The following is a 12,089-nucleotide window of genomic DNA, read 5'->3' as shown; positions in this document are numbered from 1 at the left end:
TTGCTGGATCCAGTGTCATGAGCCATGGAAGACACAAGGCCCTTTCCTCTGCTTTGGATAGATGTGAGGCACCAGAAATGGGGTCCTCAGCTCCAGTGAAGCTGAGGTTAGGACCAACCTGGATATGCACAATAGGGAAGCTCTGGGTCACCAGATACTGCCTAGAGATCTAGCTGAAGTGGATGGCATCTGATGTGCTTTAACACACCCACTCGTCCAGTGAATTTGAGGTTTTGAAACTCTCTTGTATCAAAAAACTCTTCACCTGCTCTTTGGAAGCAGTTCAGGACCAGAGGGATGAAGGTTATCATTGGCCTACACAAGAGTGATTAGGGAAGAAAACATAGCCTGGTATGTTTCGGATGTGTTATTATGTTTTCCATAATAAATTGTATCAAGACTCTGCTTTGGGCTTATTTTATAGGAGGACTAGAATGAAAACATTTTTCAAGAGATGCCGTAGGAAATGTCACAATTCTCAGTGAGAACATGTGTACAGGGTTTATCACAGCAGTAAATTGGCAAAACCACAAGGAAGAACTGATCTAAATGTTAGTCCTCAAAATGTCAAATTGAGTTGTCTATGATGAGAAAGAGTCACAGTCATGCATAAAAAAGAAGACACATCTGACCAGAGTACCTTTAGGGAAACTGTTCCAAGTACTTTCTGTCTAAAATGTGCTCCAGATTAGTCCTTCTGTGCACTGTACATTTTATAGATCTGTTACCCAAATACCAGGCACAAAATGAAGCAACATACAAAAAAAACCCCAAAATTATCCTGACGTGCAGTCAAATTCAGTGTATTTTGATCCCTCCTAGAGTCCTCTATAGCTACAGGAATCACGCAAAACTTGCCCATATTGTAAGCCTTTTGCTGCAAAACAGAATTTTTACTTTCCATATTCACATTTTTGTTGGGTTTTGCCTGGGATTTCAGTGTAACAGTAATAGACAGCTGTATTATTAATATTTACGGCATCCATTGGGCCGTGGCAGCCAGAAGCCCACAGATCTCAGAGACCCATTTGTTTTGAGAAAGAGCCTAAGACTAAGCCAAGGCTTTTTTTTCCACTGCAACAGTATACTAGAGGGTGAGAAGCCCGATTCGAATACAAAGTGGTTAGTTTCACAGTGCCCACCTAGCTGATACCTTTCTTATCGACCCCAGCACACAACAGTCATGACTGCTGATTTCGAGTAGCAGGTGAAAGCAATAAATTTTCTCAAGGATATGCTCTGTTCATATATACTAGACTTTCAGAGTAACAGCGTGTCAAACACATGCCCAGGATTTCCAAGTCCCATAACAATTGTAACATTCTCCTCTTTTTTCCCTTCCCACATTTTTTTGTTCTCTTAAATTACAACATCATCCCCAGACCTACAACTTTATACCAGGGTAATATTTCTTCACTGTTACAAAGACACAACCACCCAAACCATCTGTTGATGAAAAGCAGTGTGAACCTAGCAAACCTCTGGCAAAGGGAAGCTTGGCACTGTGGACTGGCAACTGTGCAGAGAGTTTTCTGCCTGTGATCAAAAGGTGGGAATATTCAGGAACAATGAGCGCCCTGCTACTTTCACTGCGGTTAATTAGAACTATGGAAAATTGGGCTACACATATTCACAGATGCTCTCATCTGGTACTACTTGTACTGTAAACCTAAAGCAGCACTGAAGGGAATGTGCATGACAAACTTGTATGGCGATGAAGGTGCCCTCAAACACTTTCTGCAGGACCAGACCACCTCGACACTGGGGGAAGATCCAAGTCACCCATTTTTTAATGGCCTGGCTGGAGATGATTTCTCCTATGGAAGTATATATTTTCTTCTCCGATTATTGACCAAACTGCATTACCAGATATTTTTTTAAAAGTCCCATTACGTATTTAAGCCAGTTCTCTTCAAGGCCACATTCATCCCACCTCCATGTCATGTTCAATTTTTGTCACATTCAAGTCACCTGTAGAAATGGGGGTGCCCAAATAATTCTGCCCAAAAATTTGAGGTGTGAAGGGATCAATATTATTCCATACATTGAATAACTTATGTTGAAAAGAAAATGTCCTTTTCATGTTTTTATAAAAGTACAATCTGCTGAAAGGAGTATAGAAAGGCTTCTTCTGATGTCTTCAAAACAAAACTTTCACCTGCCTTGCTTTGAAACAACATTCTTTGTATTTAAAATTACTACAATTTAAAAAAAAATATAGGAAAAAAGTTCTTAAAATACAAGTTTCATGTCAGTCCAGATCAGCTTTTTCCCTTCCTGTCATCTCCCCCTGCAAATTTTTCACTTTGGCCATCTCCCAGGGAGACCATTATTTCCCCAGCTTTAGGTGCTAGCTAAATATTTTGCTATCTGATAGAGAAACTGATTGCAAGGGCATAACAAGCAGTTCTTACGCAGCTCCCGCTACTGCCCACAGCATTTGAATACAAAAAAATCATCTGCAATCCCGAAGATTTTCTCTTAAAAGTACTTGTCAGGGATCATCTTCTTTGTCCGATAGAATTGTGTTTAAAAGAAAAAAAAATGGATAGCAGCTCAGGTTCCCTGGTGATTGTGTTATGAGTGTTATGAAACACTTTTGGCTTAATACTGATAAAAAGAGAGAGCAATCTCACAGTTTTCCAATTTCCATCACACGCGACACAGAAACAATGGGACCTCTCCCAAGTTAAGCAGGTATTACTTGTAGAAATTCCTTTTTTTGCAACACTCTCAGTTCATTACTTTCTCTTTCAGAGGAACTCTCTGGAGGGAACATCAGCAATCACGAAAAAAGGCCATTCCCTGGCCTGCTGTGACCCCAACCTAATCAGGTCTCCCGTACCTCAGACTGGCTTACAAGGAGTTCAGACCATTTCTGCCACTGGGGACATTTGTCCCTGTCATCGAATGTAGTTTCATTAGACGTCCAGCAGCACTGCTCGTGGCTGTACCAGAAGGCAGACAGGCAGACACCCTCTTTCAGGTCTGTCATCCAATCCACAGCTAAATCTATCACTCCGGCTAATGTGCCTGGGAAAAGAAAGGCAGAAAAAGAAACCGTGGCATTAAAAAATATCAAGTTGCAAGGAAAATATATCTAATTATAATAACAGCAAAAAAACATGATTTGGGGAAGCAGCTGCAATGTAAGCACGACTATACCAAAGAACTGGGGGCAATAACGAGTTTGAAAAGAAAGAGCCACACCAGCTTGTTGTCTGACCTTCAGTGCTCTCTCATAAGCTTTTATTTTAAATATTACCATTTTCATACTGACTGATTGCCAAATAGGGAAGGCATAACTGATGTAGGGCCTGATCCTGCAGTCTGTCCCAGGCAGGTGCGCCATTTGGCTGAGATAAGCAGGAGTTCATGCAGGGTCTCTACACACATACTAAGCTGCAGGTCTCAAACCACACCGTGTATTTCAGGGGTGGGGGAGGAGGAGGATACATATGTTTTCCTGTAGCCTTATTGGCCCCAACACAGCAACCTTTTAGAAGGATGGTTTCAGCACAGAAACAGTGTGGATGGCAAATTCTGACTTATGAACTTAACGGAATCGGGCTCTCAACGTGTACATTTGGTAGCCATCCAAACATGCAGAATCAAATTATCCTTCGAATCCTCTCGTTACAAAACTAACCCTTATTTCAGTTTTTCCCCGGTTATTACACAGAGCTACAGTGACACCCGGTGGCCACCGGACACAGACACGAGTAAACTTGGCGATGTCAGACGCAAAAAAGAAAATCCTGCTTTTCTAGGGTATTTGCTCAGCAGCAGTAATAACCTGCCCCAGCACCGGCACCCTCAGAGCAGATGTGTCCTCACGAACGCAACACCAGCAGGAACAGGGAGACTGTGGGCAGCCAGAACGCGGAAAGGCAGACCTGCCTTAGGTCTCTATGTCCGTAGTTTCAGGAAAGCATTAAACCACCAACTGATAGAAGAGTCATCGAGTGTTATTGAAACCCCTTTCATATACAATGGAAAGTAGAAGTCAACTACATTTTTACTGGTAATCCTTAATACAATTTCAGGAAACCGGTAATGAATTTGAACAGAATTCATCAGTGCATTTCAGTAGGACTGAAACACTGAAAAAATGTTTTGGAAAACGCAAAATGGTTTGGGTTTATATTTCCAAAAGTTTTAGCTTTGTGGCTCCTGCTAAGAATGCAATTACATGAAGCAGGGGTGTGGGCTGCTTCTCTATCCCCTAGCAGCTGGGGCACACAGATGCACTCAAGAGCCAGTTTATTTGACCTGGAACTAAAGTTTTCTGATCTTCATTTCTGTGAAAGAGGAAAAAAAAAACATTTCAAATAATTCAGGCATGTGTAACCTGGTTTTTGTTCCACAGAACAGAAAAACCCCACCAGTGTTCACAGAGCCTTACACATAAGTATATCTTCTCACTCCCTTAAGGATACTTGTCACCACACAGTGTGACTCGGGTAGCAGTGAAGAATTTTTTTTGTATAGGAATAATCTGAAGAACTATACAGATACATTAGACAAGATCACAAAAAAAGGCTGCAGCAGGGAGTAATGATGTCTGTACCAATTATTTTCTTTCATGAAGACCTTGGCTTCTCTTGCTTTTCCATTTTCCCAAGTTTCTATGGAATCAACGAACCATATTCTTAGGTGATGATACATCACTGCATTGCTACTAACGTCAGCACGTGTAGTTTACTGAGTTTTGCAGTAAACTCTAAATGTTCCTCCAATTTTCTGAAATGAAACTTTTTCTTCATTTAGGAAATAGTACCAAGAATCCTTGGCCCTTGGTCATGAGCACCAAATGCTGTGCCTTTGCATCTCTTGCTGGACCTTTATCATCCTCTGCAGCTACACCAATCTTTAAAGTTCAAATCACACTTAATCAGCCAATTGAGTATTAATGCTACCTAGCAGGAAGTGCAAAGGAAGGCAGGCTTTTGAATGTTTTTCCCCAATAAACTTAATAAACAGAGTGAGGAACAAACATCTGTATTATATAACAATATATTATATATTTTATATATATTATATCTTAATATATGTAATATATATTAATATATATTTTATATATATTTTATATATATTATATAACACAGTGCCTCTAGGAAAATGTGCATCTAGAAAAAAAAAATTCCTTTTGCCAAATGCCTTGGGATCTACATAAAGAGGAAAACGCTACATGCTTGACAGAGAAGGAAATCTTGCAGGCTAATAGTGCAATAGTTAATGCTTCACAAGCCAGGTGACCAGGGCTAGAATTTTTCCAAGTTCTGAATCTCTGAAACTATAAGTGAAATTAATGGAAGTTACAGAGTGCTCAGCATCTCAGAAAGTCAAGCCTTTAATTTCTGGTGCTTAGCATGGCTGTCTAGACATGCCACTGCACCTCTGCAATATAGCATAAATTTATTTCCCTACTTCTCCATCAAAGGAACTGAACTTGTTCCCTCTTCTATGTAACCTCCCACCCAGAATGAAAAATAATGAAGCACTCCAAAGCCAGAAAATGTTGAACTTCATTTTAGATATTAACCTTTTAGCTCTCTCCTTTTCCTTTGGTTGATGATGGCTAATACTCATCCTTTACAACGCCCTAAATAGAATGCTAAAAATTTGTTTTGAAAACGTATTTTTCCCAATGTACCTTTGCCAGAAAACTGCATCACCTAAGTGGCATGGCACTGAATTACAAAGGGGATTTTTGCACACCCAGCTCTAGTACCAGAGCATTTCAGTATTAGTACAACAGTACTTTTTGTCACGTAGCTTTAGAAAACACAGACTCTTTTGCTGATAAATAGCATATACCTTCAGTTGGCTAGTAATGATGAGATTGAGGGATGGCCACTGGTTTGCAGGCAGCATGGGCAAAGTAAAAACTCAGAATTCCTTAAAAACTAGTGCCTAAAAATTTGGCACTCACACCCACAATTTTTAAGCTCATTTCCCAATACATTACTCTGTAATTCTCAAAAAAGTGTGCAAACTTTCTGACTGAGAAAGGCCCAGGTAGTACTCAGCATCTTTGTCTGGAGCATCTTGTGAGCAGTTTGCATCCGATCTCCACCTAACAGCGTTCATGGGTGTTACATGTTGGTCTGTGGCAACAGCGAGGGGCTCCGCTCAGGCTAATTTACATGTGCACAATCACTCATGAAACTTTGGTCTGATCCCAAATGGCTGCTGTTACATTCTTAATATACTTTGGTGTTACTCAAAACACACAGATCGAACTCTGAAGCTGGCTCTGCTGTGAGCAGGAAGCCAGAGCAGACCCCCTGCTGAGGTCACTTTTCCACCTATGCTTTTTCTGGGACTAATGGAGGATGTGGGTCAAATGACACTCCAAAAATGACATGAGTGAGGGCTACTGCCAAACGGGATGGTCCTCTCCGTCCTCCCTCCACCAGCTCCTGCCTGTCAGCAATATTTTGATTGCTTGTGGCCCTGTGGTGACCAACACTGCTGAGCCCACTGATCAACTGAAAACTAATCTGGCCAAAACCCATTTTTTCCACAAGGCCAGTTCCCAGAGCCAACCCCACTGTGCAGCTGCACATGCACAAGGGAAGAGGCCCTGATGGCAGGCACATCAGAGGGCAGAGATTACTACTTCTGGCCACGTTGGCTGTGGAGGTGCAGCCTTTGAAGTGTTGCAAAACCTGAAAGATTCAGTTGACCAAATCAGTGGTATTTAGGCTTCTGGATCAGTTAAGCTCACTGTAAACTCCTGGGCCTGAGTAACTCTTCCAAGTGCCTTTGGAAACATGTGGAGGCCCCTGCCATGCCCTTCCTCAGGAGTCCCACCTTGCTGCGCTCCATCCCTTGCAAGGGGGCAGCAGGGGCAGGGTGCTCCACAAGGCCTTCACACCTGGATACTACTCCTGCTGCTTTTCCCCTCCTCTCCTACTCCTTGCCATCTCCTCTCCTTGGCTCTGGTAATGCCTGGACTCAGCTGCCCAAAAGCTCGCCCAGTGCCCCTGCAGCTGAGCCAGGCTGCCCTTGGAGCAGCGGTAGCTTCTGCCTGTTCAGCAGGGGAAGAGAAACCATGGAGGAGCCAGGCTGGTCCACGCAACCCTGTATGATCATGCAAGTGTCCTCGTGGCAGGCCAGCTTCTCTGAGCAGGCAATATTTCAAGTAGAGAGGGAAACGACATGAAGTGCCTCTTGACTGCACCACCAACCTCACCTTCTCCTTCCCCAAACCTGGTTAAAGAAACCTCATCCATTCATCAGTAATCCCCCCACTCATCAAAGGGGTGTTGACCCCTCGCTGAGGCTGAGATGGTGACTCTCCATCTTTGTCCTGTCCCAGAAACGCTGGAGGCACAGAGCACATGTGTCGTTTCAACAGCAGGCAGAAAAAGTCTACAGAGTTCAGCCGAAATCATGAACACGCAGGTAATTTTTGTTCTCTAGCTGATTCACAAGTCCTTGCCTCAGTTTAAAAACAGACTAATTTGATTTGACTCCAAGGTACAACATGTTGTTCTGCACCCTTGCCATTGAAAAGGTTGCAAAAGCTAACACATCTCAGCTGCAGCTTACCCTCCACCTCTGTTCCCAAGCTGGATGCACCAGCGTTAGAGCTTACCAGAGGTCAGCAACTCTGCCTTTCAACAACTTTGAGGATTTCAGCATGAGGTTTCATTGCAAACTGGAACTGAAGCAAACCTTCTGGGATATTTTTACTAAAATGGGTGTGTGTGAGTGTACACCACATTTTCTGTATGAGTGAGGGGATCACTGACCAGCTTGTGGGAGGTTAACAGAGCCCTCAAGAGCTTGCGCTAACTTTATTCACAAGCAGAATTCTCCATCCCAGATGAGGCTAACCCTGGACTTCAGGCAGGGTTCAGCAGCCCTGGTAGTACACAGTCCATTGGACTCTCTTTCCATTTCACCCTCCCATCAAAGCTTTTGTGGAAACAAGTGTATCTCTACAAAATAATATAATTTGCGAAAAATGTCACTTCAGCAACATTTTCTCAAGAACTTCGCCAGTACTTCTGAGGCTCCTGAACAACTGTAATAAACATATTAACTTGACAGTTGGTAAGCAGGAAATTCACACCACTTGGAAACTGTGAAATTTATATCATGCGTGCATGATACAAGAGCACCCTGATATCACTGAAAAAGCATAAAAAATGGCAGCTGTTTCAAGTTGGTAAGAGAAATGCAGCTTTCCAAGTTGGAGCATGTGCTAAACTGAGCAGAAGACAGGAGCAATTCAGGTAATTAATGAATTTGCCGTGTGAGTTTGAGCATGCTGTTAAATATGTAATGTCTGTCTGGCCTGGAAGCAGATCTGAAACTGAGTCTGAAACTGTATTTTCCCTTCACGCATGTATAAAGAAGATAACCCAGTGGATATAGCAATTTACAAAGCTCCTCTCTGAGTGTCCACAACCAACATTTTCCCCACTTCGTAATATCTACTTGCGGAATTAAAGTAACTGAAGACAAGAAAAAAAAATCCTACCAATAAAATTGACTTCTGTGAATCAAAGATTCAGAAAGTCAAAGTAGTCCATTGAGTGTAAAGTGCTCAGATGCGTGTTTCCAGAAGCAATAGAAAAATCTCTTTACTGGTGAATAACATTTTTTTTAGGTCAGCACTCAGCAGGAGAGTTTGCAAGTGGGTATTTTTGTTAAGGTTTATAACTGTATGGATGCATAGCTGTCTTTTTAGCTTGAAACATCAGTGGAGAGACAATGAAGTAAAAAGAGAAGCAGATGGCACTGCAGCAAACTTGGATGAGATGGTTTTTGGCATAACTGTAATGCTAACACACATGTACCTGCCAGTAGTCCTATGAGAAGCATTACAACCCATCCTGACCAGGCATCCAGCAAACTCTTGATGAACTCCCATATGGATTCCTTACTTTTGCTTGTAATCTGAAATTAAACATATATAGACATGTTGCTGATTCAGGCTGACAGAGTTTTAATGTATAATGTTTAAAACAAACAATATTTAACCTCCTAGAAGGTGTATACAATTTCTCTACTCTCTACTCCCCCTAGTCTCAATTATTTTTTAGAGATGCTCTGGTGATTAAGTTGCCGGAAGTGCTTTCATATTTACAAACTCAAGACATACCACATCCATATTTTTAGAAGTCCTCCTCAAGTCATACAAGGTAGGAAACAATAACTTCAGGAAACTGCTTGTTTTTCTCACCACCAGGATGGCTGTAACCCAGGGACTGCGATGCGTCAAAGCCAGACAACTCTACCTTTCTATGGCGGTCAGTGTCGCGTGATTTTTCCCGCAGCCAGTCAATGGTGTGGAAATCTTCATAGGTCCCAACGTCAGGGAAAGGCTCATCCAGAAAATCCATCAGGTTGCCAGAACCATTCATGTCTCCTGCATTGACCATATTAGGGTCTGTATGTAGAGGAAAAACAAGTATGTCAATAAATTCATGCAGCTTTGCCAGACACTTCAGAATCAAGTTTTCCAAAATACCTCCAAAAACCACAAAGTCAAGAAAGCGTGAGTCAGCAGTCCTGGTGGGCACTTGCTGAGATCTATGCATTGCCATTAGAAAAAATATTTTGCTGAAGACTACTTCAACAGCTTAGCAAACCCTACAAAGCACATACAAAGAGCACAGTGCTCAAGTGCAGAAATACCAGCACTGCAAACAGAGCCCCAAAACCCAGGATGTTTCTGGAATTCTTCTGCAGTGATACATCCTGATCACATGTTGGAAGAAATTCCCTGCCTGCAGGGAGATCATCAAGTAAGCAAGGTCACTAGCTCAGAAAACAAATTATAATGCAGTAGAATTTACCATTCATCATGAACTGCAGATTTTACATGGCACCGTTAGTCATAACACTGCAGTGTTGTCTGGTTTTACATGCTCAAAGCTCCCTGCATTGATCCGCTTTCCTTCCATTGCTCAGAAGGCAAAGCTCGATATCAAAATATGTCTACTCTGCATCAGGTATAGAAATGCAGTATCTTCTTCAAGTTTGCTTCTCAAGGGCTAGGGGCAGAACTATTCTTAGGAGAACGTGGGCGGTTACCTTATGTCCCATAGACAAACTCTCCAAATTTTCTTCTAAGAAAGCAGGGGCAGAAACAGTCACCACATGTCCTGCTAGAGCACAAGAGGAAATATAACAATACCTATCCCCAAACTATAACAAGCAGTTGCCAGAGGCATTTGATAGCTAAAAAGGAGATCAAAGTAGGCTGTGAAATAACACACACTCTAGAGTGTGGTGCACAGGCTGAGTGGACATTTTCAGCCCAGAAGTTTTTGGGGACATGCTCTCTGGGTTTATAGACTACAGATATGAAAGCAGAGAAACAACCATGCCCATTGCTCTGAAGCCCTGGAAACTATACCTTGTTCATGCCATCTACATAAGCAAAGCATGAAGAAGTTAACTCATAATTACCATACCTCTTTTTCCCACAGAGAGCTCAGCAACATCTGGCTAGGTGCAAAAATGACTGCTATCTCCTTTAAAGGTGAGGTCCCAAGGTAGTCACTAATATGACAAGCTCCAGAAATGGCTGACAACATTCCAGATGAGAGGAGCCTTTAGTAGCATGAGAATCTATTAAATGAAGTAGTTTAGGCACACAGAGTTGGATTGATCCAGCTTAATCTCAGCCATCAGAAAGTTTGGTGTCTGGACTGTAAGAACCACCTAGGCTGCCTCTAGAGACAGAGCAAGATGTGTGTAAAGGTGTGTGGCAGAAGAGTGCCTGCTCCTTCAAGGGTATATGGTCAAGGACCTTTTTCAATGCAGCAAGGGATAATAAGAAAAGGAGGATGCCATGAACAAGAGCATACAGGGACACAAATCTGATGCAAATGATAAGGGAGGCAGTGATGGGAACCAAATCTGGTCAGTCACTCTTGCTGGTGAGGGCACGTGGGAATGTGAGAATGTCTATTCCAGCAAGGTTGTCTGATCAGGGACCTTGTCAATTGGAAAACTATGGGAAAAAGGGGGAAAGCAGAAACAAAATAAACAGAGACACAGACCTGACAAAGCGAACATAGAGACAATGTCAAGAAACAAACCTCACCACTCACACTAATTGAAGGGCTATTAATTGTGTGTGTGCCTCTGGGATACGTGCTCAGCTTCACTACTGGTTGAGCTTACAGAGGGGAAAGTGGCAGCGGCATCCCTCAGCCTGGGCAGAGACCCTGGGTCCATGGATTGGGATCCAGTGGCTGGGCAGGAGTGTCCTGGGCCTGGGCAGCTGGAGGAGGCGGCCGCGCACTTCTACATCATTTAACAAAGTGTTGCTCTAAAGAGTGATTAATCCCATCCATCCTAAAATAGGTGCCTGGGAGATGGGGTCTTTCAGAGAGTACCTAGGGTTTGTAAAATAAAATGGCAAGCTTAAAAAAAACCAGCTAATAGGGGGTTACAAGAAAAAAAAAAACACAAGAAAAAAAGGTAAGAAAAAATGGGGACAGATACAGACTTTAGGGGTTTTATAGAACTGACCCTGCGGTGCCTGTAGCTCCTTGACAGATACAAGGTAACTTTTGCAGGTCACTGACAAGGCTAGCACACTACTAATGACTGCTACCCACCTTCCTCCGTCAAGTATAGAGACGGGGATTTCATGAGTACAGAATTTGGATCTTTGAATCTGTGAGGAAATTTCCCAATTCTGTAATTGGAACAGGCAAAAATGTGGCAGATAAGCTTTTAATCAACTGTCCATACACCCTGCTGCTCTGCTTGGCCCCCTTTACTTACTGCCTTTTTTTCCCCCTCTCTTCATTTTAAACTGTTTTACTTGAATCGTCTCCATTTAATTTTTTTCCCCAGAGGTGATTTTAGGGATGTAACAAGCATGAATACTCAGCTTTGTTGGTGTCTACTCTTTGCACTCCACTGGGTAGGACTTCTCAGACAACACAGACAACCAGCTGAGAAAAGCATCATCTTACAGGCAACCAGCAGGTGACCATTATAATTCTGTAGAAGTACTTTTAAGTGCGGAAATCAAGTAATCTCCAAGCATGTTTGTCTGAAAGAGAATCAAGCAAGGGAGTTGCAGCCCGGGGAAGGCAACCAAATGC

The 12,089-nt window shown here is 42.5% G+C and overlaps 1 protein-coding gene across 1 annotated transcript in view; it reads right to left on the bottom strand.

The window, feature by feature from the left end:
- The window catches only part of CLCN4 (chloride voltage-gated channel 4), a 47,729-nt gene that overhangs the window by 18,908 nt on the left and 16,732 nt on the right, over positions 1–12,089 (bottom strand). The window contains exons 2-4 of the mRNA XM_059816146.1: positions 9,258–9,409; positions 8,817–8,916; positions 2,846–3,033 (exon numbers count right to left, since the gene is read on the bottom strand). Of these exons, the coding sequence (XP_059672129.1) occupies positions 2,846–3,033; positions 8,817–8,916; positions 9,258–9,401 (432 nt within the window). The 5' untranslated portion in view covers positions 9,402–9,409. The remainder of the gene's footprint in view (positions 1–2,845; positions 3,034–8,816; positions 8,917–9,257; positions 9,410–12,089) is intronic.

The sequence above is a fragment of the Gavia stellata genome, chromosome 1 (genome assembly GCF_030936135.1).
Source record: "Gavia stellata isolate bGavSte3 chromosome 1, bGavSte3.hap2, whole genome shotgun sequence".
Taxonomy (NCBI): Eukaryota; Metazoa; Chordata; class Aves; order Gaviiformes; family Gaviidae; genus Gavia; species Gavia stellata.
The sequence above is the reverse complement of the archived record's forward strand: the minus strand, read 5'-3'. Positions and strand labels throughout refer to the sequence as shown.